Source organism: Enhydra lutris, unplaced genomic scaffold (genome assembly GCF_002288905.1).
Source record: "Enhydra lutris kenyoni isolate GAN:26980312 unplaced genomic scaffold, ASM228890v2 scaffoldscaffold110, whole genome shotgun sequence".
NCBI classification, from domain to species: domain Eukaryota; kingdom Metazoa; phylum Chordata; class Mammalia; order Carnivora; family Mustelidae; genus Enhydra; species Enhydra lutris.
Genome location: NW_019154194.1, coordinates 1 through 27,875, shown reverse-complemented (window position 1 = coordinate 27,875; position 27,875 = coordinate 1). Strand labels below are relative to the sequence as shown.

At 41.8% G+C, this 27,875-nt stretch overlaps 1 protein-coding gene across 2 annotated transcripts in view; it reads right to left on the bottom strand.

Moving 5' to 3' along the window:
* LOC111139493 (zinc finger protein 404) overlaps positions 1–27,219 on the bottom strand; it is a 169,477-nt gene extending 142,258 nt beyond the window's left edge. Inside the window, exons 1-5 of one of the 2 annotated variants that reach the window (XM_022491767.1) lie at positions 27,163–27,219; positions 24,918–25,065; positions 19,883–19,919; positions 17,421–19,207; positions 17,077–17,081 (exon numbers count right to left, since the gene is read on the bottom strand). In XM_022491767.1, the coding sequence (XP_022347475.1) occupies positions 17,077–17,081; positions 17,421–19,207; positions 19,883–19,919; positions 24,918–24,972 (1,884 nt within the window). In that variant the 5' untranslated portion in view covers positions 24,973–25,065; positions 27,163–27,219. Of the gene's footprint in view, positions 1–16,963; positions 19,208–19,882; positions 19,920–24,917; positions 25,168–27,162 lie in introns of those variants that run through there. The other variant, XM_022491769.1, reaches the window with a different exon arrangement.
* Positions 27,220–27,875: the final 656 nt, after the last annotated feature.

Genomic DNA, 27,875 nt, shown 5'->3' with positions numbered 1-27,875 from the left:
CATGTAAATGGCCCCATCCCAGTGAGCCTGTAGTTTCTACAGCAGTAATTCTTATTCTGGGTAGGGTATAAATCGAGACAACAGCCATAAGAGAAGGCGCTGGAGTCAATATGCGAGCGCTGAAATCCTGGCTAGCAGTGTGATCCTGGCCTGATGATTAACATCTCTCTGCCTCGGTTCTGTCATCTGCAAGTGGGGGAGAAGAATTATCAATCTCATGGGATTGCTGTAAGGTCGAAAGCTCTCAGAGCGCTGTCAGTTTCTTATTCCTTTCCAATTGTGTAATACGTTTGCAGAATGATATTCTATGGTTTGAAATTATCCCTGTAAGTGTGACTTCTACCAAGAGAATATTGTTAAAATACATGGGAGTTCATGGTTGCTGCTCTGTCACGTGAGTCTTGGTGATAGCTCAAGATCTCTGGTTGTCTTCCTGATAATTTGTTACCTCAACAACAGTATCTAAATCGACACAGCCCACTTTTTCTAAAAAGGTATAAAAATAAGTGAAGTTTCTTTTTAAACAGGAAGCGCACTTTTGACAGGCAGGCATGGAGGTAAAGAAAACTAATCAAACCCAAGATTCTGCAAACAACAAAAGAACAGGTTGACAGTCCACACCTAAGGTAAATAAAAAAGATAGGCATCTGAGTGGTAAGCATATTGTTATGAATAAAGGAATGTATAAGAAATAAATAGGTGAGGGGCGCCTGGGTGGCTCAGTGGGTTAAACCTCTGCCTTCGGCTCAGGTCATGATCCCAGGATCCTGGGATGGAGCCCCACATCAGGCTCTCTCCTCAGCAGGGAGCCTGCTTCCCCCTGTCTCTCCACCTGCATCTCTGCCTACTTGTGATTTCTCTCTGTCAAATAAATAAATAAAATCTTAAAAAAAAAAAAAAGAAATAAACAGGTGAGAAGAGAAAGGTCCTGCTATGGCAGAAGGCAAACCAAAAAATAGAGAATGAAAGAGAGTTAGAAAATCATCAGTGGATGCTACAAAAATGGTGAAAGTTTGGGAATAAGATAGTCACACAGTCTCAAAATATTAACTGGCAGATTCTTTACCCCAGAAAACAACCTGATACCAGCAACTGGAACAAACCCACAGACACGGGCTTCCCATGATGCACTGAGAAGGTAGCCTCACCGCTTACTTCTGGAGCATTCCTGCTGCTAACGCAGAGCCGGAACCCAATCACAAACAGATCAGATCAGATAAACCAAAAAAGGAAGGACATTCTACAAAGTACTTTGCCCATATTCTTCACACAAATATCATGAGCTAAATAAAGTCTGAAGAATCATTCTATTTTGTTTTGTTTTAAGTAACCTTTACATCCTGGAGATGAAGAGTTGAGCGCTCTACCGACTGAGCCAGCCAAGTGCCCTGGAATCATTCTAGATTAAAGGAGTTCAGTGAAATAAAAACTAAGTTCAATGCACATCACAGGACTGAACCCTGAAAAAGAAAAGGAAAACTGCTCTCAGAGACTTTACTGGGGAAACTGGAAAAACGGAATACTGGCTGTGGATTAGGTAACAGTGTGTTATCACTGTAATTAATTCCATTTTGATCAGTCTCTAGCTTGCCTTCAAATGGTTCAGCAAAAAAACCAAAAACAATATGCCAGTATGATAAAGCTGTGAAAGAGACCCCAAAAAATGGCTCTGGAAGCTAGCAGCAACAACAGCTAGAATTTGGTGTTTCCCATTGACCAGAGAGAATCTGACAGGGCCACTCAGTCTTAGTGACGAACGTGAAAAGAACAAGACAGCCCTTAACACAGAGACAAAGACCTTCTACAATGACCAAAAAAAAAACCAAAAACCCAAGAATTGCCCTCCCAACATGAGTGGCTGACTATTAAAAATGACAACTGAATGGAAAACAGTGTGGAGGTTCCTCAAAAAGTTGAAAATAGAGCTATCCTAAGACCCAGCAGTTACACTACTCGGTATTTACCCCAAAGATACAAATGTAATGAACTGAAGGGGCACCTGCACCCCCATGTTTATAGCAAAAATGTCCACAATAGCCAAACTACAGAAAGAGCCCAGATGTCCATCAACAGATCAATGGATAAAGAAGATGTGGTATGTGTATACCATGGAATATTATGCAGCCATCAGAAAAAACCCTGAAATCTTGCCATTTGCAATGACATGGATGGAACTCGAGGGTATTAAGCTGAGCGAAATTAAGTCAATCAGAGAAAGACAATTATCCTATGACCTCACTGATATGAGGAATTTGAGAAATAAGACAGAGGATCATAGGGGAAGAGGAAAATATGAAACAAGACAACACCAGAGAGGGAGATAAACCATAAGAGACTCTTAATCTCAGGAAACAAACTGAAGGCTGCTGGAGGGGCGGGGGGTTGGGGGGATAGGGTGGCTGGGGGATGGACACTGGGGAGGGTATGTGCTATGTTGAGTGCTGTGAATCCTATAAGACTGATGAATCACAGACCTGTACCCCTGAAACAAGTAATACATTGTATGTTAATTTTTCAAAAAATTTTAAAAAAACTTAAAGAAAATATAGTGAAAGAAGAAAAAAAGGCAACAACTGAAGACTCATTTTGTTTCTCCTACCTACTAGATAAAAATTATTACAATATTCAGTCATCAACTTGGTTCTGCTTCTGGACAGCAGGTAAACCAGAACAAACCCTCACTGCTTAAAACTCCCAACTCAGCTACCACAAGCCCAAACCCTATAAGCAGCCCCACCTAATAGCCTCTTACTGAGACATCTGGGTGTGTGGGCTTCTTTGCTCCAGCAAGCTAAAATGAACTTAACTCTTTGATTACAGGTATGTTCCTGGGGGTTCTGGCTGATGCCCACTAACGGAGCATCAGGCGCTGGGTGTGGAGTCTGCTTAGGATTCTCTCTTTTCCTCTGCCCCTCCCCCCATTCGTACTCTCTTCTATAAAAATAAAATAAAAAATAACAAAGTAAAAGAAATTAGGAAATAGCCACGGCAGTAAGAACAGGAACAGTGACAGTTCAGACTACAGCAAAAATATTTCCTGTTAATGAACAGTAACTACTAGCTGATCTTCCGACTTCACGCAGAATTTCTCTGGTGTGAAAGATGGCAATGAATCCATTCCCCAAAGCCTGGAAGAAATATATCTTCAAATTTTCGAATTCCCTCCATTTTGACTCTATACTTGCCAGCTGCTTTCTGCTCAAGTCAATATACTGCAAGGAGACCCGACAGTTGACTAGTGGGTTTAAAAATCACTGGACTAAGTAGACCGTATGGTACATCCAGCTCAGTTTTATCTATCAGCGAAGTAAATTTTCTAGATCTGTTTCCAGACAAGAGGCTTTTTTGAGCTTCTCGAATTTTCAAGTGCACAGGAATCTCCCCAGGATCTTGCTGGAATGCAGATTCCTGGCCCCACGGGCAGAAAGTCTAAATCAGAATGTCTCAGAAGGGGCTCAAGGACAAGTATTTCTACCCAAGTGATGCCGATGCCACTGGTCTGCAGACCACAATTTAAATGGCACCGCAGCGTACCATCAGGCCCAAGGGAAACAGCGGCCACTAACAGAAATATACACAGAGTAACCAGGTAAAAGGCTAAAATGTTATTGTTACATTCCAAGGTTATGGGTAATTGACGGTTTTATTTATATATTTCTGTATTTTTCATAATGATTAGTCTACTTTTATAATATAAATACTATTTGAAATATATGACACAGATCAGAAAGTTACTTTAAAGTAGGAAAAATAGGGGCACCTGGGTGGCTCAGCCATTAAGCATCTGCCTTGGCTCAGGTCATGATCCCAGAGTCCTGGGATCAAGCCCCGCATCAGGCTCCCTGCTCAGCCGGAAGCCTGGTTCTCCCTCTCACACTCCCCTTGCTCGCATTCCCTCCCTCACTGTGTCTCTCTCCGTCAAATAAGTAAATAAAATCTTTTTTAAAAATAAAATTTTAAAAGTAGGAAAAACAGGGGTGCCTGGATGGCATCAGACTCTTGGGTTTCCACCTGAGTCATGATCTCTGGGTCATGGGATCCAGCCCCATGTAGGGCTTCACAGTAGGGAGTCTGCTTGAGATTCTCTTCCTCTCCTTCTGCTTCTGCCCCTCCCCAGCTCGCATGCGTGCTCTCTCCCTCTCTCTAAATAAAATAAATCATTAAAACAATAACATAAAGTAGGAAAAAGAGCAGTACTACTTAACAGAGCCACTGTGTGACGGAAATGTGTTCATCTGTGTAAAGCTTTTAGAATCAAACTTAGCAACTAAGGCTCAGCTATCATCATTACGCAAGTGCGTGTCCCACACATTCTCCAATTTCCGTGACTATCTTAGTAGAAGAATGCCAAGCCCTACTCACGTGGAGCTCTGATGCCTCCTCCTCAGCGCAGTGCTTTTTGAGAAGTCACTGCTAGGGAAGAAAGGAGGTTGTGACATACCAGGTTTGTGCTTCCATTCCCGATAAATCACACTCCCCGGTACCAACTAGCAGCAACTCTCTCCTTCCAAAAAAAAAAAAAAAAAAAGGTCAGGAGTCCAGACAATTGACTTCCTGAGCTCATAGAACCTAAGAAATGGGCGCTTCTTGGTTAATTACAGTAGTTTTAATAACAAGAAGTCTCCTGCGAGGCAGTTTTAAACCTTTTACTTGTACTACCTCGCTTCTTGCCTCAGAACACTGTATTCCTCACAACACAGTATTAGCAACGTATTACTTCTACTTCCCTTTTACAGAGGGATGAAGTAACCTACCCGGTAACCCACCCATATGAAGACAACTAGCTCGCGGGTGGGAAGCTAGGACAGGGGTGCAGAGAGCCCGGGAGACCCTCAAACCCGGGAAAGCGCAACCAGAGCCCGCCCCATCCCGGACAGGTCCCCAGAGCGCAAAGCTCCTCCCAGGAGAACGCAAATCGCCACCCTCGGCTATCAAACCTCCGTTTTTAGCCGCTCTTCCTCTTTCTCCCCAAATGAAATGCTGGTGGCTGCGGGACTCAGGTGCGTAGTCGGGGGAAGTTTGAATGGGTCGTGGACAGCGAATCTGAAACACTATAATCAGGGAAAAGATGGCTGCTACGGCGTCCTCCTGGGGCGGAAGTGCCTGCGACTAACAGGCGCTCCTGGACTACACTTCCCAGAATTCCCGAAAACCACCGTCTTCAATGGAAGTACCTGTGACTACACGGCACTCCTGGACTACACTTCCCAGAATCCCGCGGAGGGACGGGAGGGAAAGTTTACAGACCCGCCTCACTGTAGCGGCAGGATGTGATTACTAGGAGCCTTGGACCACAAGTTCCAGACTGCCTGGGACGGGGGGGTGGTAGGCTACGGGGGTCGTGGTCCCTATTACCTTTCACCGACTGTGGGGCCGAAAAACAGAAAGATGCTCCCCTTAGGCGGAAATGCCTGACTGCTCTAAGCTCCTGGTTTTCAAAAGAGGGTCTGGGCAGAGCTATTCTAGCATGTCGGCATTCGGAGAGTGTAGATTCTGTTCTTCGAAAGGCGGAGAAACTGAGTACCGCTTTAGACATGCTGGCGGGACTAAAACACACAAATCCATTGCCTACAACAGAGACTTCCCGGTAAACCCCAAAGAGCTTCACCATAGGAATAAGACCAGAAGGAAACATGGCCTTCTTGGGCAGGAACTAAACGCAAACGTAAAGTCACCCCCGTCCCTGAAATTGCGTGAAAGCGAATTGCTGGCATCTTCCAACCCTTGCAGAAGCAAGTGAAAAGTCCTTTGCAAAGAAAGATGTCAATCATCATCCTGGGCCTCAAATTATTTCTGTAACTAGAATTTGTGATGTCAATATTACACCAAGAGAACTTAAAGGGGGACAAAAAGCATTACTCGGCATACAGAGGGCCATTTCATAATGATAAAAGTTTCAAAGTGCCAGAAAGTAATAACTTCAGTTTATACTTTATAAAGGGAAAATTGACAGAACTACAAAGAGAACGATTCAAACTCAGTTGGAACTGAAGGGGTTTTTCTTTAAAAAAATATTTTATCATATGGACTCACTCACTTGTGGAGCATAAGGAATAACACGGAGGACGTTGGGAGAAGGAGAGAAGAAGGAAGTTGGGGGAAATCAGAGGGGGGAGACGAACCATGAGAGACTGTGGGCTCTGAGAAACAAACTGAGGGTTTTAGAGGGGAGGGGAGTGGGGGTTTGGGTGAGTCTGGTGGTGGGTATTAAGGAGGGCGCTTATTGCATGGAGCACTGGGTATGATGCATAAACAATGAAACTTGGAACACTGAAAAACTAAAATAAAGTTTAAAATTTTTAAAAAGGTTTTATTTATTTTAGAGAGTGTGTGAGCAGGGTAGGAGCAGAGGGAGAGACTCACAAGCAGTTTCCCTGCTGAGCAGAAGTCCCTTGCAGGGCTCCATCTCACCACCCTGACAGATCATGACCTGAGCCCAAAGCAAGAGTCAGACACTTAACCATCTAAACCACCCAGGTGCCCTGGAACTGGAGATTTTAACACACATGCATAGAAGGAAATGTTAAGCCTTAAATGCATATTTTAAAATAGAAGAGAAGCTGTGGGGCACCTGAGTGGCTCAGTGGGTTAAAGCCTCTGCCTTCGGCTCAGGTCATGATCCCAGGGCCCTGGGATCGAGCCCCACATCGGGCTCTCTGCTCAGCAGGGAGCCTGCTTCCTCCTCTCTCTCTCTCTCTCTGCCTGCCTCTCTGCCTACTTGTGATCTCTGTCTGTCAAATAAATAACTAAATAAAATCTTTTAAAAAAATAAAATAAAATAGAAGAGAAGCTGAAAATCCATTGTGAAAACATCAATCTCAGAAAGTGAATAAACAAATAGCAAAACTAAAGAAAGCAGATAGAATAAAATAAGAGCACACTGATGAAAAACAAACAAAATTAAGTTGATCCTCTCCTCCCACAACAGGCCAAAATTTTATTGCTTGTGGATAAAGCAATAAAATTGATAAAAGTATGGTGAGAATGACTAAGAAAAAACCACATATAAGAAATAGTATCAGAAAAAAAAGAACATCATTAAATATTATGATTTGTGAAGAACGTTATAAAATATATAAACCTTATAAAAATATATTCATAAATTTAAATGAAATCAATATATTTCTAGAGAAACAGAAATATAAACTTATATAATAAAATTAATACTTGATGAAATCATGGAAACTTCACTTTTGAAACTGGGAATGAGAAGACAACGCTGATAATAACTACTTAAAATTGTACTGGATCTTGTATCCAACAAACTTGTCAAACTCATCTATAAATTTCAATGTTAATGCCACATTCATCTGGGCTTTCTATACACTTAATCATGTTATTGTAGGTAACAACGATTTTATTTCTTCTTTTCCAATCTGTACACCTTCTCTTTACTTCCCATTCCTTCGTGAACTGGCGAGGATCACTTTATTTCCTCTAACATATTTTCAATTTTTTTTTTAAAGATTTTATTTATTTGTCAGAGAGAGAGGGAGAGAGAGCGAGCACAGGCAGACAGAATGGCAGGCAGAGGCAGAGGAAGAAGCAGGCTCCCTGATGAGCAAGGAGCCCGATGTGGGACTCGATCCCAGGACGCTGGGATCATGACCTGAGCCGAAGGCAGCTGCTTAACCAACTGAGCCACCCAGGCGTCCCTCAATTTTTATTTTTGTCTTAAATATTTTAAAGCAAACCAGAGATGTACTCACACACGTAAATACATTAGTATCTATCTCTTACTAATAAGAACTTTTTTTTTAATTAGTCTCCACCCCCAACGTGAGGCTTGAACTCATGACTGGGAGCTCAAGAGTCACATGCTCCACCACCTGAACCAGGCAGGGGACCCTGATAACATTTTTAAAGCCTAAATATATTATACAATTATACATTTAAGAAAGTAAAAATAAAAAAGTAAAAATATTTAATAACAATTTATACCCAAGCCCTGATTTTTAAAAAATGTTGAATTGTGTTAAATATGACTACTTAGACTAATTTCTTTGAATCCAGATGTTTAAAAAAAGAGCCATGGGGCACCTGGGTGGCTCAGTCATTAAGCGTCTGCCTTTGGCTCAGGTCATGATCCCAGGGTCCTGGGATCGAACCCCGAATCAGGCTCCCTGTTCGGCGGGAAGCCTGCTTCTCCCTCTTCCACTCCCCCTGCTTGTGTTCCCTCTCTCGCTGTGTCTATCTCTGTCAAATAAATAAATAAATCTTTTTTTTTTTCCTAAAGATTCCATTTACCCATTTGACAGACAGAGATCACAAGCAGGCAGAGAAGCAGACAGATAGAGAGAGGTGGAAGCAGGCTCCCCGCAGAGCACAGAGCCCGATGCGGGGCTCGATCCCAGGACACTAGGACCATGACCCGAGCCGAAGGCAGAGGCTTTAACCCACTGAGCCACCCAGGTGCCCCATAAATAAATCTTTTTTTAAAAAGACCCATACATTTGATTTATTGGCTATCACTATTAAATAGTTCTAAAATGATGTGCTTTTCTTTCTTTCTTTCTTTCTTTTTAAAGATAAGACTGAATTCATGGACAATCACATTATTTTCCCTACACTTGGAATATTTTGGATTTGGCTAATTGCCCTAGCAACATTGAAAGCTATATCTCAATGGAACAATAATTACAAGATTCTTGTGTCTTTTTTACATTTCTGTGCTCCAAATTCTTCTGGGAAATCATCCTCCAAGAACCATGCCTGACTTAATGCAACATGGCACAGAGAACAGATACAGGCTACTTTCTTCTTTCCTTGTTTGCATTACATATTCTGATTATTGATACCTTGTCAGTTTTAGAAAATACAAATATCCTTTTCTAACTGGGCACATATTTTTAAATTTTGTCTATTGTGTCCTTCATTGAATAGAAATCATTGATTTTTAAATGACCACTAATTTTTTTCTTAATCTCTGTCCTTTGAAACTCCTCAGGCAAAAATATTTCTTTGTGCTTGTTTAAAATTATATTTCTAGACTTGTCTTTCATATGTAGGACCTTTAAATGTTTTGGAAGCTATGTAAGTACATCTTATTATATGGGGATTCACTTTTTTTTTAAAGATTTTATTTATTTATTTGACAGACAGAGATCACAAGCAGGCAGAGAGGCAGGCAGAGAGAGGAAGGGAGGCAGGCTCCCCACTGAGCAGAGAGCCTGATGTGGGGCTCGATCCTAGGACCCTGGGATCATGACCTGAGCGGAAAGCAGAGGCTTAACCCTCTGAGCCACCCAGGGGCCCCAAGGGGATTCACTTTTATTTTCTCCAAGAAAAATTCTTAAAAAATGGACAGTGATATTCATGGTTTTAAGATTCAGTATTATAAAGATCTCATACTGTCCCCAAGTGATCTATAGTATCAATCAAACCCCAATAACAATATCAGTACTTTCCCCTGGAAACTGCTAAGATGATTATAAACATTATGTGGAAAATAAAAGAGCTAAGAAAAGTTGAAATAATCTGAAATAAAAAAACGAAAAGGAAAACTTACATTAATCGACACTAAATCCTATTAAAAATCCACAATATAAGACAGTCTGGAGTTTGCTCAGGGAGGGACAGGCGAGGGGCGCCTGGGTGGCTCAGTCAGTTAAGCTGCTGCCTGTGGCTCAGGTCATGACCCCAGGGTCCTGGGATTGAGTCCCACATCGGGTTCCTTGCTCAGAGGGGAGCCTGCCTCTCTCTCTCTCTGACAAATAAATAAATAAATAAAATCTTTTTAAAAAGAGGGATAGACAGGTGAGGAGAATAGAGATCAAAATCTATATTGAAACAGACATTATACCTGACGTGTATAAAGAAAACACTGCAACAGAGAGGGTAAAGAGGTCTTGAAACTTCTATATATGGTTCTTGGTCAGCTGGGTAACTCTATGGGAAAAAAGAAACACTGATCATTGTCTCATAGGATATTAAAGTAGAAATTCCAGAAGTCTGCAGATTTAAATTTGAAGAGTAGACAATGATAATGTAGGAAAAAACAAGAACAGCTTTCTTACCTTGGAGTAGGAAGAATTTCTTTTTTTTTTTTTTATTAAGTAGGAAGAACTTCTTTTTTTTTAAGATTTTATTTATTTATTTGACAGAGAGAGATCACAAGTAGGCAGAGAGGCAGGTAGAGAGAGAGGAAGGGAAGCAGGCTCCCCGCTGAGCAGAGAGCCCAATGGGGGGCTCAATCCCAAGACCCTGGGATCATGACCCGAGCCGAAGGCAGAGGCTTTAACCCACTGAGCCACCCAGGCGCCCCTAAGTAGGAAGAACTTCTTAATACAAAAAAATCACACAATGTAAAAGAAAAAAATTGAAAAATTATACTATTTTAAAGTTAAATACTGTAATCAAAACATACACTAATAGAATGAAATGGCAAAAAATGAGAGATATTATCAAAACATGTATGGAACAAAAGACTCTTATGTAAAATGTAAGACTTCAAATCAATAAGACAGGCATCCCAACATAAAACATGGACAAAAGACTTAAAGGGTGCCTGGGTGGCTCAGTTGTTAAACATGTGCTTCGGCTCCGGTCATGATCCCAGGGTCCTGGGATTGAGCCCCACATCGGGCTCTCTGCTCAGCAGGGAGCCTGCTTCCTCCTCTCTCTCTGCCTGCCTCTCTGCCTACTTGTAATCTCTCTCTCTCTGTGTCAAATAAATACATAAACAATCTTTTAAAAAAAAGACTTAAGTAAACAACTCAGAAAAGAGGATGTCAAAGTAGCCAATAATCATGAAAAGATACTAAACTCCATATCATAAGGTAAATTCAAATTACATTATTATGAGATACCAGCACATTCTGACCAGAAAGGCTAAAATTTTTTTTAAAGATTTTATTTCTTTATTTGACAGAGATCACAAGTAGGCAGAGAGGCAGCTAGAGAGAGAGGAGGAAGCAGGCTCCCTGTTGAGCAGAGAGCCTGATGCAGGGCTCCATCCCAGGACCCTGGGACCATGACCTGAGCCGAAGGCAGAGGCTTTAACCCACTGAGCCACCCAGGCGCCCCAAGGCTAAAATTTAAAACACTGAACAAACCAAATGGGTAAAGATGCCAATGTTTGCATATCACTAGTGAGAGTGTAAATTGGTATAACCACTTTGGAATACTGTTTGAAAGTACCTACAAAAAAATAAACATATATGTCCCGCCCATATAAATTTTCCTCAAATAAATGTATTATACATTAAATACATGTTTTAGACTGTTCATGTCAGTACTCAGTGTGATATCCAAAAATTGGAAATTACCCTCTATCCATCAACAATGGAATGACTAGATCATGGTACATTTACACACTCCAATAATATCCAACAATGAAAGTAAAATAAAGTTCTCTGCTCCCAACAATATGTTGATGAGCATCATGACATGATGTTGAGTGAATGAAGCCAGATATAAAATACATACTCTATGTTGTACATAGGGTATGACTCCATTTACATAAAGTACAAAACAGGCTTGGGGCACCTGAGTGGCTCAGTGGGTTAAGCCTCTGCCTTTGTTCGGCTCAGGTCATGATCTCAGGGTCCTGGGATCGAGCCCCGCATTGGGCTCTCTGCTCAGCGGGGATCCTGCTTCCCCCTCTCTCTGCCTGCCTCTCTGCCTACTTGTGATCTTTCTCTGTCAAATAAATAAAAAAAATCTTTAAAGTACAAAAGAGGCTAAATTAATTTCTGCCACTATGAGTTAGTGGCTACAACAGGGTAAAGGAAATAACTGGAATGAACCAAGAGGGGTGTTTCTTAGATACTGGGTTTGTTCTGGTCCTCCAAGAATTGGACACCAAGATGGTAAGCAAGACTTTTTTTTTTTTAAGCAAGACTTTTAATGAACAAATATTTTATTAGTCAGGGGCCTGGGTGGTTCAGCAGGTAAGCATCTGCCTTCAGCTCTGGTCAGTTCTGCATCAGGCTCCCTGCTTGGCGGGGAGTCCGCTTCTCCCTCTGCTCCCCGTCCTCCACCAGCTTGTGCTCACTTGCTCGTGAGCTCTTTCTTTCTCTCAAAAAAAAATAAACGAATAAAATCTTTTTAAAAACACAAATGTTTTATTAGGGTTAACATCTATGAGAGAAAATGATAGGGAGCTTGGGGCAGAGGCTGCCTGAGCCATGAGATCATGGTACAAGTGTAACCCCAAGTGAAGAAATTTTGGATGAAAGATTTGGTGACCATCCTAGACTGCCTTGTAATCTAAGTTCTCCAAAGCTGTCAGAGAGTCCCTGAAAAAAATTCACTGTATAGAGGAGTCCAGCCTCCAAGGATCTTAGGATTCTTATTGTGTTGACCGGGAGCAATCATGGTAAGACTGGCCTTTACACAAATCTGGTGGTAGATTTTAGAACACAGCAGCATGAGTCTTTGTTCAATTATGCTCCCTCGAGTCAATTAATTGTGAAGCAGGAAACTGTCTTGTCAATTTGGGTTTATCTGATATTCCCTCATGATTAGATTTGATTGTCTATTTTTTGGAAGTAATAATGGTGAAGCGACATCCTATCAGGAGGCCTAAAATGTTGGTTTGTTCTATTATCAGTGAAATGAACATCTTGGCTGAGAGTATTAACAGGATTTCTCCATTATAGACCTCCTCTGTTTTCTTTTATACTTAATAATACTTTATGGAGAGACATTTTCAACTGTGTAGAATCCATCCTATTTCTCAGGAACTTTAAACCAATAAGCCATATCTGCAGTCTTCTGGGTTGGGAGGACAACAAATAATTTTTTTTTTTCATCTCCTGAGTTTTCTGTAACAAATTCCCTAACAACCTATTATGGTATCTTACAACAGCAAAAAACAAAACAAAACAAAAACAAACCAAAATCAAGACACTGGGTTTTTGACATCATGTCTGCTGAGAAGTTTAACAACACAGAGCTGAGACTGCTATCTTTGGAGAGGCCTGCTTGCAAGGCTCATTCTTGATCAGTATCTGGATACTTGGATTGCTCTGAAGGATTCCTAATATTCACTAAGAGTAGCTCACAGTGCCTAAACTCTGTGCAACGTGGTTTATGCTCAATATCTATTATCCTTCTGAGAGTCTCTGTTTTTGGTAAATGCCAGGCAGAGAATGCCTAAGTGACCAGCCCCCCAATAAAAAATCTAGGGCCCCGAATCTCTAGTGCTTCTCTGGTGACAGTTACATGTTATCACAATTTAGTGCTCAAGAAACCTAGTACATTGTGATTCCATAAGGAGAGAACTCAGAAACTCACACCTGATATCCTCCAGATTTCATCCTACCTACCTCTCCTCTTTGCTCTTTTGCTTTGTATCCTTTCAGTGTAACAAATCAGTTGTGAGCACTCCTAGTGTCTCGGGGGTACTCATAGGGAATGAAAGCACATGGAAGTAGCCTTAGGATCCCCCAACATACCACACAAATTGAGACAACACAGGCCTTAGTAAATACTTAGCATCCTATGAATGTGTGGTCCAGAAAATCAATTGTGGGAACCTCTCTTGACTTGATATTACTTGCTGAGTAAAGCCCTTTCATCGACTACAATGAAAAAGTCACCATTGTGTCTGACTATGGAATAGCATCCAAACCGGCTCTTCATCTTTATTGGTTCCACATCCAGAGGGTCAACTTCTATTATTTTATGTTCTTTCTTCATGCACACCTTTTAAAAAAGGACTCTTTTGTTGTTGTTGTTAAAGCCCCCACAACGTATGTTCATTTTGCTTTAGCTCCAGGATCTGCCCACTCCCTGTTATGGATTTACACTTCAAGCGGAGCATGCATTTATTACAAAGATACAACTGCTAAAACTCATGAAGTTATTTGTCTATGTAAAACAGTCAGAGAAGCTCTTGGCTTTGAAATTGGCTTCCAGAGCCCATTCTTTAATTTTGATCTTATGTATGCCATATGACAATATAGAACACTCATAATGGCTTAATTTAAAGGGATAATTACCTGGTACATTCCTAAATTCTATTACAGCAATTTACTGCTTTGATAATATTCCATATTCAATGAAAAACTGAAACATAAATGGAAAGATAACAGGGATGGAGGACAGAGGTATTTTTAAAAAATGGGAAAAGACCACAAAATAAATGCTCCTTGCCAAGGAAAACCACCATGGAACAGCATCCCTTTATACATTGTCTTATACATGTACACATATACAATGTGTGCACACAGAGACAGACTCACAAGTATTTGTTTGATTATGCTATGAATGCTACAATCTATGATTTTTCAAAGCCTGTAACACGTTATACACATTTCTGTCATTACAGTTATCTGCCATAATCTTAATGGCTTCACATTAATATAGGAATATACCAAAACTCAAATTCCTACATATGTGTACTTACTCCCATTTATAAAAACTCAGTGAAATCATCAATATGGTGCTCCTCTTTTTGGTATTTTAATCTCATAATCTTAATTTCCAAATACAAGATTTCCAGATCAAAGAGACATATTATCTATATTGACATATACTCCTTTCCCAGAAAAATGCTTCCGAGCTTTCAATAGGGAAAAGCATGTAACTATCAATCTTGCCTCAAAAATACATTTGATAAAATTATCAAATTCTCACAAATTTGGGGGGCATTCCTTTCATGGGTGTGGGGAATAAGACATAGACCCTATGTGAGAAGTTTTGATAAATACTACAGTAATTAGAAGGCAAACATTTTGAGTTGGGATGGAAATGCAGTTACAAATCACCAATTCAAGGCTGATTAAGAAAATTGTTGGGGCGCTTGGGTGGCTCAGTAATTGTCTCCTTTGGCTCAGGTCATGGTGCCAGGATCCTGGGATTGAGCCCCACATCAGGCTCCCTGCTTGGCCAGGAAGTCTGCTTCTCCCTCTCCCACTCCCCCTGCTTGCATTCCCTCTCTGTCTGTCAAGTAAATAAATAACATCTTTTTAAAAAATTGTTATTGGTAACTACTGGTGACACTTTCAAAGTGTTACAATAAATTCCTGCCTTAACATTGATAGATAAAAAAGGTGTGTGAAATGCAGTTAAATCCTAGCTAATGTAAAATCATTTTTCCAGTTTGTCCTGTCAGAAAAATTACAAAAGACAGTTCAATATACACTGTATACAATCCTTGGAAAACCAGACAGGGGCCCAGATAAGAACCCAACTTGAGAACAGAGGCTGTGGGAAGAGAAGAACCAACTGTAGTAATTACATTAACGTTGTGGATTTAAGATCAGGTGGTTTTCTACATTTCCACAAATGTTCATTTCCCTGAATTAATTTTATTTTGCAGGTTTCCTCCTCTGGGTCAATCTTCCTATGTTTGTTTAACATACAAGCAGTGAGCACACCTACAAGTGCTAGTCAATGTTAAGGCTGTGTAGATCTTTTAAAAACTTTTATTTAAATTCCAGTTAGTTCACATACAGTGTATTAGTTTCAGGTGTACAATATAGTGATTCAGCAATCCCATATATCACCCAGTGCTCATCATAAGTGCTCTCCTTAATCCCCATCACCTGTGGAATCCATTCTATCCGCCCCCCCACCCCCCAAACCACCTCCCCTCTGATAACAGTTTGTTCTCTATATAGAGTCTGTTTCTTGGTTTGCCTCTCTTTTTCCCCCTTTGCTCTTTTGTTTTGTTTTTTTAAGATTTATTCATTTATTTATTGGAGAGAGAGCATACAAGCAGGGGCAGAGGGAAAAGCAGACTCTCCTGCTGAGCAGGGAGCCTGATGCGGGGCTCGATCCCAGGACCCTGGGTTCATGACCTAAGCCAAAGGCAGACGCTTAACCGAGTCACCCAGGCACCCCATTTGCTTTGTTTCTTAAATCATACAGTGACATCATACAGTGTTTGTCAACTTATTTCACTCAGCATAACAATCTCTAGCTCTATGTTGTTGCAAATGGTAAGATTTCATTCTTTTTTATGCTTGAATACTATTCATTGTATATATATACATCTTCTTTATCCATTCATCAGGGGGCGGTGACTTGGGCTCTTTCCATAGTTTGGCTATTGTAAGTAATGCTGTTATAAACACTAGGGTGCGTTATCCCTTTATATTAGTATTTTTGTATTATTTGGGTAAATACCAAGTAGTACAATCACTAGATCATAGGGTAGTTCTATTTTTAACTTTCTGAGGAATCTCCATACTGTTTTCCACAGTGGCTGCACCAGTTTGCATTCCCATCAACAGTGCAGGAGGGTTCCCCTTTCTCCACATCCTCACCCAAACCGGTTGTTTCTTGTGTTGAGTTTAGCCATTCTGACAGTCATGAGGTGCTATCTCATTGTAATTTTGATTTGTATTTCCCTGACAATAACTGATGTTGAGCATCTTTTCAATGTGTTTGTTGGCCATCTGGATTTCCTCTGGGAGAAACGTCTACTCATGTCTTGTGCCTATTTTTTAATTGGATTATTCATTCTTTGTTGAGTTTTATAAGTTCTTCATATATTTTGGACATTAACTCCTTATCAAGTATGTCACTGGCAAATATCTTCACCCATTCAGTAAGCTGCCTTTTAGTTCTGATTGTCTCCTTTACTATACAGATTTTATTTTGACGTAGTCCCAATAATTTATTTTTGCTTAGTTTCTCTTGCCTCAGGAGACCTATCTAGAAAAAAATAGCTACAGCTGATGTCAGAGAAATTACTGCCTCTGCTTTCTTCAAGGACTTTTACAGTTTCAGGTCTCACACCTAGGTCTTTCATCCATTTTTGAATTTATTTTTGTGTATGATGTAAGAAAGTAGTCCAATTTCATTCTTTTGCATGTGGCTGTCCAGTTTTCCCAACACCATTTGTTGAAAAAAATATCTTTTTCCCATAGGATATTCTTTCCTGCTTTGTTGTAGATTAACTGACCATATAATTATGGGGTCATTTCTGGGTTTTCTATTGTTTTATTGACCAATGTGTCTATTTTTGTGCCAGTACCATAACAGTTTTATTTCCTACAGTTTTGTAATATAACTTGAAGTCCAGAATTATGATGCCTCTAGCTTTGAGGGCTGTGTAGACTTAGCAGCAAAGTCCCTGCCCTCATGGAGCTTACATTCTAGTGGGTATCAATTCTGGTATACCCATCCTTATACTTGTGTTAAAGGTCGGACCAAACTCTTTTCCTAAGTACTACTACCTTCTAAGTAATTCTGAAAAAAGACTCACCACACCACTTACAGGGTTTCTCCACTGTGTTATCTTGTGAAAGCTGAGATATGTTCAATTATTGCTTAAGTACCAACTAGACTAACACAACTGTTTTCTCTCTTATGAGACTCCGTGATGACAGGAATTCAGGGTTTTACAAAGCATCATTTTGAACATCTTTCTGATGATCCTTTGATGTTCTTACCACTCTTCTTACTTTCATAAAATGTATTGCCACCATGAGTTTTGCGATGATGTGAAAGTTTTGATCGCCAACGGAAGCTCTGACCACACGTCTCACACTTGTAAGGTGTCTCCCCCGTGTGAACCCGCTGATGAGATTGCAGCTGCGAAGAGTGGCGGAAGACCTTGCCACACACATCACATTTGTATGGTTTCTCTTCACTGTGAACACTCTGATGAACCTTCAGACTTGAGGCCTGACTGAAGTGCTTACCACACTCCCCACACTTGTACGGTTTCTCTCCTGTGTGGACCCTCTGATGCATGTCAAGATTCAAGCTCCACTTGAAGCCCTTCCCACACTCCTCACATTTGTACGGCTTTTCCCCAGTGTGGACTTTTTGATGGGCTTGGAGGTGTGAACTGCGACCGAAACTCTTCCCACACTCTTCACATTTGAATGGTTTCTCTCCACTGTGGATTCTCTGATGGGCCAGAAGATTTGCAGCCTGCCTGAATACTTTCCCACACTCCTCACAATTAAACGGTTTCTCTCCTGTGTGGATTCTGCAATGAATTTTGAGATCTGCTCTACGATTGAATCCCTTCCCACACTCGTCACATTTGTGTGGTTTCTCACCAGTATGGATCAGCTGGTGAATCTGAAGTCGGGAACTCTGATTGAAGCCCTGCCCGCACTCCTCACACTTGTAAGGTTTCTCTACACTGTGGGTCTTTAGATGGGATTGAAGATATGCTCTTTGACTGAAGTCCTTCCCACATACCTCACATTTATAGGGTCTCTCTCCCGTGTGGACTACCAGATGAACTTGATAACGGGTTTTTGTACCAAAGTTCTTCCCACACTCATCACATTTGTATGGTTTCTCTCCTGTGTGGACTCTCTGATGTGCCTGAAGATTTGAACTCATAGTAAAGCCTTTACCACACACTTTGCATACATATGGTTTCTCTCCAGTATGGATTCTCTGATGGGCCCGAAAATGCGAAGGCTGAATGAAGCCCTTCCCACACTCCTCACACTTATAAGGTTTCTCTCGTGTGTGGCCCTTCTGGTGGATATGAAGATTTGAGCTACAAAAGAAACACTTCCCACACTCCTCACATTTGAACAGTTTTTCTCCTGTGTGGACCATACAATGACTATTAAGCGATGATCTACGTCGGAAATTCTTACCGCATTTATCACATTTGAAGGGTTTCTCCCCAGTGTGGATTCTCTGATGTTCCTGAAGATGTGAAGCATGAATGAAGGCCCTTCCACATTGGTCACAGTTATAAGGTTTCTCCTCCATGTGCAATTTATAATGAACATTAAGTGCTGATCTACGACAGAAGCCATTCCCACACTTCTCACATTTGAACGGCTTCTCCACAGTGTGAACTTTCTGATGAGTTTGCAGACATGAGCTCTGGCTAAATTCCTTACCACACTCATCACACTTGTAGCGTTTCTCTCCCAGATGAACTCTCTGGTGAATATGAAGTGCTGAACTATAACAGAAGCTTTTTCCACACTCACGACATATATGAGACTTCACTCCTGAGTGTGTTTGTTGATGAAGATCAAGGCTGGAGACATCACTGAAATATTTCTTAAGTTCACTAGACTGATCAGGTTTCTGGCCTGTGTGAGTTACAGACTGTCCTGCCCCAACCTGTCCGGGTGAATCACCTTGTTTGGGGAGCTGAGAACTCTTTATCATGGAGCCCTGACACCTGGTTAAGTCAATTGCAATCTGTTGCCAGATCTGCCAGCAGGAAAGCTCTTCAGATGGTTCTGTTTCTAAAACAGTCTTCATCTTACTTTGGATCTTTCCTCCTGTAGAGACAGAATGCAAAGAAATGGACAACTGAAGACTCTGTTCAGTGTTTTCAAGATTTCACATTTAGGTGAGAGCATAAGACTTTAATGAATCCAGAGAATATTCAGTTGGTCTTTTCCACTGTGTATCTTATTCTCTGGTTTACGTGTATATGAAATCCAAGAGGGGGTCCAGTGGGCTTCTATCCACTATGCAAGTACACACCAAGTCTCCTTTTTTTTTACAGGTTTTATTTATTTATTAGAGAGAGAGAGAGAAAACAAGCAGGGAGGAGGGGCAGAGGGAGAGGGAGCACCAGGCAGGGGGCCCAGTGTGGGGCTCAATCCCAGGGCCCTGGGATCATGACCTGAACCAAAGGGAGACGCTTAACGACTGAGCCATCCAGGCGCCCCCACACCAAGTCTCCTAAGAGAGGTACAAGTTAGATGTCAAAGACTTAATTCAAAAATTGATAATATGATTCAAACTGTGAACCTACGGCCATTTCCACTGAATCTGAAAGTCAGTGTAGAATCTTGAATAGTAAATTATGTAGTTAATAAATAATGGAAACAGAAACATTATATAATAAAATATGAATCAACTAGAACTTCAGGAAAAGCAGTAACCATCAAATTTGGGTTTCATGTTATATATCCTAATATCAAATACCTTGAAATACTTATATTTATATATGCAAAGTATTCCTGGAAATTCTGCACATGTCTACCTTATCTTTCTGTTTTGACAGACATTAAATGAGTCGGCTACTATTATACATTTTTGACCACTTCTAATAATTTAAGTTCAGAGATGTGTTTTCTAAAAGGTTTATCCCATTGGTATTCCCAAGTCTCTATATTTATACAAAAGTTATCTGAACACTGGAGATTGTTTTTCCAATAACCTTTTCAATTAGCTTAAGAACTCAACAATAAGGAAAAAAAGAATGTGGTTAAAAAATGAACCAGCGACCTTAATATACACCTTACTGAAGAAAATATACAGATGGGCCAATAAAAATATTGACTGTTGGGCCAACAAATCAATAAGTATTGATTTATTGGGCCAATAAAAATACAGATGTTCCACATCTTATGTAATCAGAGAAATGCAAATCCAAACACCGAGATACCCTACACACATATTAGAATGGCCAAAATCCAGAACACCAACACTATCAAATGCCACCAAGATGTGGAGCAACAGGAATTCTCATTCTTTACTGGTAGGAATGCAAAATGGTATAGAGCCACTTTGGAAGAGTTTGGTTGTTTCTTTCTTTTCTTTTTTTTTAAATTTTTATTTATCTGAAAGACAGAGAAAGAGAGAGTGAACACGAGCAGGGGGAGGCGTAGAGGGAGAAGCAGACTCCCTGCTGAGCAGGGGACCCAATGCTGGGCTCAATCCCAGGACTCCACGATCACGACCTGAGCCAAAGGCAGACACTTAACCAACTGAGCCACACAAAGTGCCCTGAGTTTGGTGGTTTCTTACAAAACTAACCATACTGTTACCATACTCTCCTGGCTATTGCACAATTTGGAATTAACCAAAAGGAACTGAAATTTTAGGCCCATATAGAAAACTATACCCAGATTTTTATAGCAGGTTTATTCATAAGGACAAAACTTGGAAGGAAGCAAGATGTCCTCCAGTAGGTGAAGAGATAAATATTAGCTGTGGTACACCCATACAATGGGATATTATTTGGTGCTAAAAAGAAATGATATCACCATTAAACCAAGAAAAGATACGGAGAAAATGTAAATGCATATTACTTAGTGAAAGAATCCAAAATGAAAAGTATAATTCCTACATTACAACATTCTTGAGAAGGCAAAAGTAGGGACAGAATAAAAAGATCAGCAGTTGCTCAGGGTCAGAGGGGAGGGATGAGGAGGTGGAGAACGGGATCTTCAGGGCAGTGTGACTACTCTGTGTGATAAGGGTGGATACCTGGCTTTATCCACTTGTCCACATCATCCATAAAATGTACAACACCGAGAGTACTAATGTAAAGTACAGACTCTGCGATACCAACTTGTCAATACAGAGTCACCAATGTTATCTGGCAGGGGATATGGATGTAAGATGCTGTGGGTGCATGGGGACAGGAATTATATGGGAGAGTTCTGTCCCTTCCTCTCAATTTTGCTATGAACCTAAAACTGCTCTAAAAAAATAGACTTTGAAAGCACTACTGAATAAAATGTTTACGAAAGAGAAATTCAGACCACCTGAGTGGCTCAGTCAGCTAAGCATCTGTCTTCGGCTCAGGTCATGATCCCAAGGTCCTGGGATCAAGCCCCACGTCACGTTCACTGCTCAGCAGGAAGCCTGCTCTCCCTCCACCTGCCACTCCCCTTCCTTGTGCACTCCTGCACTCTCTCTCCCTCTCTCTGTCAAATAAATTTTAAAAAATCTTTGAAAAAAGAGAGGAGGAGCTCCTGGGTGGCTCAGTGGGCTAAGCCTCTGCCTTCAGCTCAGGTCATGATCTCAGGGTCCTGGGATCAAGCCCCGCGTCGGGCTCTCTGCTCAGCGGGGAGGCTGCTTCCCCGTCTCTCTCTGCCTGCCTCTCTGCCTACTTGTGCCCCCTGCCCGTCAAATAAATAAATAAAAAATCTTAAAAAAAAAAAAAAGAGAGGAATTCACTCCCCTACCTGTATGAATAGTCAATTAAAAGCTGCCCCCTCTTTCAATCCAGTAGGCATGTGGGAAACAGCTTCTATACAGCTATACAAGCCTCAGATCACTTTATTGGAAAGTTACTTCAGTGTCGAGGTGAATGACTTGCAGGTTTGGGAGCAAATACCTAAAGCACACGGACTAAAACACAGCATAAAGCAGAGAGCAGAACTTAGTTTCTATAGGCAAGTTCCCTTCATGAGGATAAAAGGGAAATAAAGCTGAACAGAAAACATACATGGCTCTAAAACCTGACAGAAATTCAGATCTCTAGGGAAAATGTGAAAACAAAAGAAATTGAGCCTGGGAGAAGGAAAAGATACGATCACAGCATGAACTCTGAAAGCCAGTCCTGGAGTGGGGAGTTCAATCCTGCCAGAACCCTTCCCAGATAGACACGTGGGTCATTCCTCGTGATTTCGAGGTCTCTGCTCAAAGTGAGCCCAGCAATGAGGCCCTTTATCACCCACTGTAAAATAATTGATCCTGTCCTAACCCCGTTCACCTCCGGGGACTCCCATCCCTACCTGTTTATGTTCCACGCAGCACCTTGCACCACGCTAAGTCATCTGCTGTTCACCACGTCTTTCCCACCATGATGCAGCATCAAGGGGGGAAGCATGTTACACCTTGTAGGCTGAACACATTTTACACTTTCCTACTTTATAACCAATGTCCAGAATCATGCCCGGAACATCGTGCATAGTCAAAAAATCCATGCTGAATGACTAAATGAATCCCAGTTTGACCATTCTGGTGAGAGTTTAAGCCAAGTCCTAGAAGGAAAACATCTTTTCCAAGTAAGTTATTTGAAACAGAAAAGGGACAGAACACTGTGATCTTGCTGAGAAGCTGAAAAGCTGTACAGGGGACATCAAGAGCCAGAGGTACATGAGGCAGGATACTAATAAGAAAATCAAAGATGGGGGTGTCTGGTGGCTCAGTCAGTTGGGTATCTGCCTTCAGCTCAGGTCATGATCTCAGTGTCCTAGGATTGGCCCCATATCAGGCTCTCTGCTCAGCAGGAGTCTGCTTCTTCCTCTCTGTGCTCACTCTCTCATGTTAAAAAAAAAAAAAAGAGAGAGAGAGAGAGAGAGATGGGAAAAGAAAGGTGGCAAGAATTCCTGGGGTGAAAAGGAAGGAGGGTCTATTGCTGGTTCCTTCTGAAGCTTTAGGAGTGTCTGTCTGATGAAAGAATGTAGAAAAACAGTGCATATATGAATGTGTGGATAAAACAGCCCATCACAATAATTTTTCAAACTAAAAAACTCCAGGAAGCCTGGGTGGCTCAGTCCGTTGAACAGCTGCCTTGGGCTCAGGTCATGGTCAGGCTCCTTGCTCAGTGGGGAGCCTGATTCTCCCTCTGCCTGCTGCTCCCCCTGATTGTACACACTCTCTCTCTCTCTGGCAAACAAATAAAATCATTAAAAAAAACAAACAAATTAAAAAACTCCAATATGCCAGTGAGCTGGAAAGATTTAGAAGCTTATAAAAAGCTTTCAGAAAAAAGAGCCAGGACAGAAACTATCAAAGCATCACAGTCAATAAGACAGGGGTCATTACAGAAAATGCCTATGATAGTCACAGGTATGAACTGACATGTGAAATGTTTGTTCTGATTACAATGAAAGATCCATTTCTCACTATGGCTCATGTTCAAAAAAACTTGAAAACTTTGGTTCTAGAAGTTTACCCAGTTTTTGTTTTTTTTTTCTTAAAGATTGTATTTACTTATTTGACAGAGAGAGACAGTGAGAGAGGAAACACAAGCCAGGGAGTGGGAGAGGGAGAAGCAGGCCTTCGCCAAGCAGGGAGCCGGATGTGGGGCTCGATCCCAGGACCCTGGGATCATGACCTGAGCCAAAGGCAGACGCTTAACAACCGAGCCACCCAGGTGTCCCAACCCAGTTTTTAATTACACGAATTGTTCAAATGGAAAGTTAAGTTTCAAGAACAGAATCTTGGAAAAACATTACTTAGGTGAGTATGTACTTTTCTGGTAGGCAGTGCAGTTCATGGTTTTATTTAACAAATCGCCCCTTAAAAAGAGTAGACGTGTGGGGCTTCTTGGCGGCTTGGGCAGTTAAGCAGTTTCAGTTTGTTTCGGTTCAGGTCATGATCATAGGGTTGTGAGATCGAGCCCCACATCAGGTTCCGAGTTTGGCAGGGTGTCTTCTTGGGGATTCTTTCTCTCTCCCCCTCTGCCCCTCCTACCGCTCACACACATGCTCTCTCAAATAAACAAATCCTGAAAAAAACAAAACAACAGTAGCTGTGTGAGGGGAACAGGGAGTATCTCTGAGGATGGGATAGCAAGTTCCCTGATTCTCTCTAGGTTAGAATATTCACCAGTTGAAAAACACCCCATCTTCATAAAAAATCAAGGAAAAACTGTATGACATCTATATTCTTCAACATTCAATGGCTACATTTGTAGAAATAAAAGGCACGATATATTTTGAGCCAGATGTACAGGCAGTATTTACGTATGTGTCTCCTGTTACTCTCACCTTAAATGTTCCCCCTCGAGGACAGGGAAGGGGAAAGCGGGGGTAGTTAACATGGGTGCGGGCTCCAAAGGAGGCAAATGGGCTGAGATGGCAAATCTTCAAGAGGAAGGCGGCTTACGACCTGGCTGGTAGTGTCTGACACTACAGCAAACAGATCTTCCTCCTTCTGTGGGGCGATCTGAGAATCAGAATCAGAATTCTCATCCCACAAGTATTCTTCCCAGAAAGGAAAATGCCCCGCAGTGGAAGATTTCAGGCAAGTTGCAGGCAAAGGGTGTTTACTCAGTATGGTCACAACCACAATGCTTGTAAGTTTCTCCGGGACACGGGTCAAGTGCACAGACCCAAACATACATTCATGCCAAGGGCACCCCAAGAAAGTGAGTGAAATAGAAAGTAACTAGACAGGCATTCAGTAGAAGACAAAAAGTGTTCTACAACATCCTTCATTCACTCTGGTTTGCACATGACGTACAGCTATCTTCCTGACCCACGGAGACATACAGGTCTCCCATCCATTGACACACTCACCAAGTCAACACGTATTTCCAGACACCTGCCACATACCCATAGAGTGCCTGTGCTCACCCACAGATATCAGGTTCCTGAAGTTCTCCAGCATCACGTCTCCATACAGCTTCCTCTGGGCAGGGTCCAGCAGCGCCAGCTCCTCCTCCGAGAAGACCACCGCCACATCCTTGAATGTCACCGTCTCCTACAACACCAAACACATGCAACCTCAATCTTGTATCTGGTGGCCACTGGGAGCGGAGCCGCGCTGAGGAGGCGAGGATGGTGGGAAGCGGTTTCAGAATTTGAGGGACTCAAGTCCTTCATAGGCTTCTAGGCCCTTCCCCTTCTACCCTACCAATGCCACACACTGACTTTCCTCAGCCTCACCAAAGAGTGTGGCAATGAAAATGCCCATATGTTTTTTTTTTTAATTATTTTTATTAACATATAATGTATTAATTTGCCCCAGGGGTACAGGTCTGTGAATCATCAGGCTTACACATTTCACAGCACTCACCATAGCACATACCCTCCCCAGTGTCCATCCCCCAGCCACCCTTTCCCTAACCACCCCAACCCCAGCAACCCTCATTTTGTTTTGTGAGATTGAGTCTCTCATGGTTTGTCTCCCTCCCAATCCTATCTTGTATCATTTTTTTCTTCCCCACCCCCAAGCCCCTCACCCTGCCTCTCAAATTGCTCATATCAGAGAGATCATATAACTGTCTTTCTCTGATTGACTTATTTCACTCAGCATAATACCCTCTAGTTCCATCCACATTGTTGCAAATGGCAAGATTTCAAATTTTGATGGCTGCATAGTATTCCATTGTATATACATACCACATCTTTTTTATCTATTCATCTGTTGATGAATGTCTGTATATTTTTGTGTCTTCATGCGGTCTACTTATAAGTAACCACCAAGAGCTCTGAATACACATCCTGGACAACCCATGTTTTGTTTTGTGGTGCCCACTGCCCACCGTCCCAGAAGTATTTTGCAATTTAGCCCAAACATACTTGATTGTACCCACCTTCTTCCTCTCTCACATATGAACCCTGTCCCTTTGCTCTAACATGTCAAACTCACAAGCTTTAGGTAACCCTGTAGGACAGCGCTGTGGTTGGCCCTATGTAACATTCGGCACCATGTTCTAGAAACGAAGGCTTCGGTGCTATTCCCAAGGGTGTGTGCTTTACTCTGCACAATTTTGTCCGTGTGCCTGAACTTCTCCATATGTGGTTCTTCTATGACAGAGTTCTTTCCAAGGATTAAACAAGGGAATACCTATAGTCTTTGGAACAGAGTGGGGCACAGAGTTAAGTGCCTAAAAAACATCTGATATCATTAGTACTATTTCTTCGTGTTGCCAGCATGAGTAATATTTTCATCACAATGTGTGGCTGCATTATCCCAGAGAACGGATCCTCTATCCTTACCTGTTCTGCATAAATGGTATTTAGTTTTACGTATTTTTCTCATTATAATCCATCCCACAAAGAACATATATTATGTAGCTTTGTTCCCCCACCTGCTGCCTTGAAAATAATTGCAAGAGAAAATTAAAAGGTCAAAAATAAGCACATTCAAAATTATGATCATATGATGGTAGATTTTCTTCCCAATCTTTTTCTTACTTCCCTAATCTTTTAAGAGAATACGACAACCAGGGTTCTCCATACAATGGTCAAGAGCAGGTTATATAATTTTCTATGGTTCTGGCAATCTGATTTGGAAGAACAATCTGTATTAGTATTCCCACTTATTTGACCGTAAATTAATAGAACTACCTTTTCAGGGGAGCCTGGGTGGCTCAATCAGTTAAGCGTCTGCCTTGGGCTCAGGTCATGATCTCAGAATTATGGGATCAAGTCCTGCACTGGGCTCCCTGCTCAGCAGGGAGTCTGCTTCTCCCCTTCCCTCCCTTCCCACCCCCACATTTGCTCTCTCTCAAATAAAAAATCTTAAAGGAAAAAAAAAACAAACCTACCCTTTTCAGGTGTTTATTCGTATTTCTCATTTTTAACATGGCTGTGCATGTCCTTCTTTGCATGCCATTGGGTTTTTTCCCTTAACCATATGCATAAGTTGCCCATGAAGGGCTTTGTCTCCTTTTTGGTATCACTGTGGTAAATATTTTTGCCCCAGGTTATTGTTCCCGGTAATTGCACATAAGGTGTCTTTTGCCAGAGAGGAATTTAAAGATTTTTATACAGCGCCTATGCTAACTGCTGTCTTTGTGTCTGTAGCTTTGAGCAGGTCAGTGAATGAAAGCGACCACAGGAGGAGAGATACCCTGAGACAGGGGTCAGGGAGCAGCAACACCGGAGGAGATGATCGCTCAGAAGAGTGGTCCAGGGATGCCTGGGTGGCTCAGTCGGTTAAGCATCTGCCTTCGGCTCAGGTCATGATCCCAGGGTCCAGGTATCCAGTCCCACACTGGGCTCCTCACTCGGCGGGGAGCCAGCTTCTCCCTCTGCCTGCTGCATCCCCTGCTTGTGCCCTTGCTCTCTCTGACAAATAAACAAAATCTTAAAAAAAAAAAAAAAAAAAAAAAAAAAAAAAAGGAAGAAGAAGAAGGAGAGTTGGGGCGCCTGGGTGGCTCAGTGGGTTAAGCCTCTGCCTTCAGCTCCGGTCATGATCTCAGGGTCCTGGGATCCAGCCCCACATCGGGCTCTCTGCTCAGCAGGGAACCTGCTTCCTCCTCTCTCTCTGCCTGCCTCTCTGCCTACTTGTGAGCTCTCTCTGTCAAATAAATAAATAAAATTAAAAAAAAAAAAATGAACCCTCTAGACACGCCATAGGGCTGAGGGCCCGAAATGAACTCTCTCTGTCTTCCTGTCTATCTCTTTCACTTGAGCAGGATGCCTCACATTCCTGCCCTGGGCTTCTTGTGTGAATCTGAGCGGGTCTCTCATATTCACATGCTTAAGAAAAAGTAAGACTGACACCTCCTTCCCAGGCTGCTCTGAGGGGCCAAGCACAGAGTGCAAGTCACCAGCCGATAC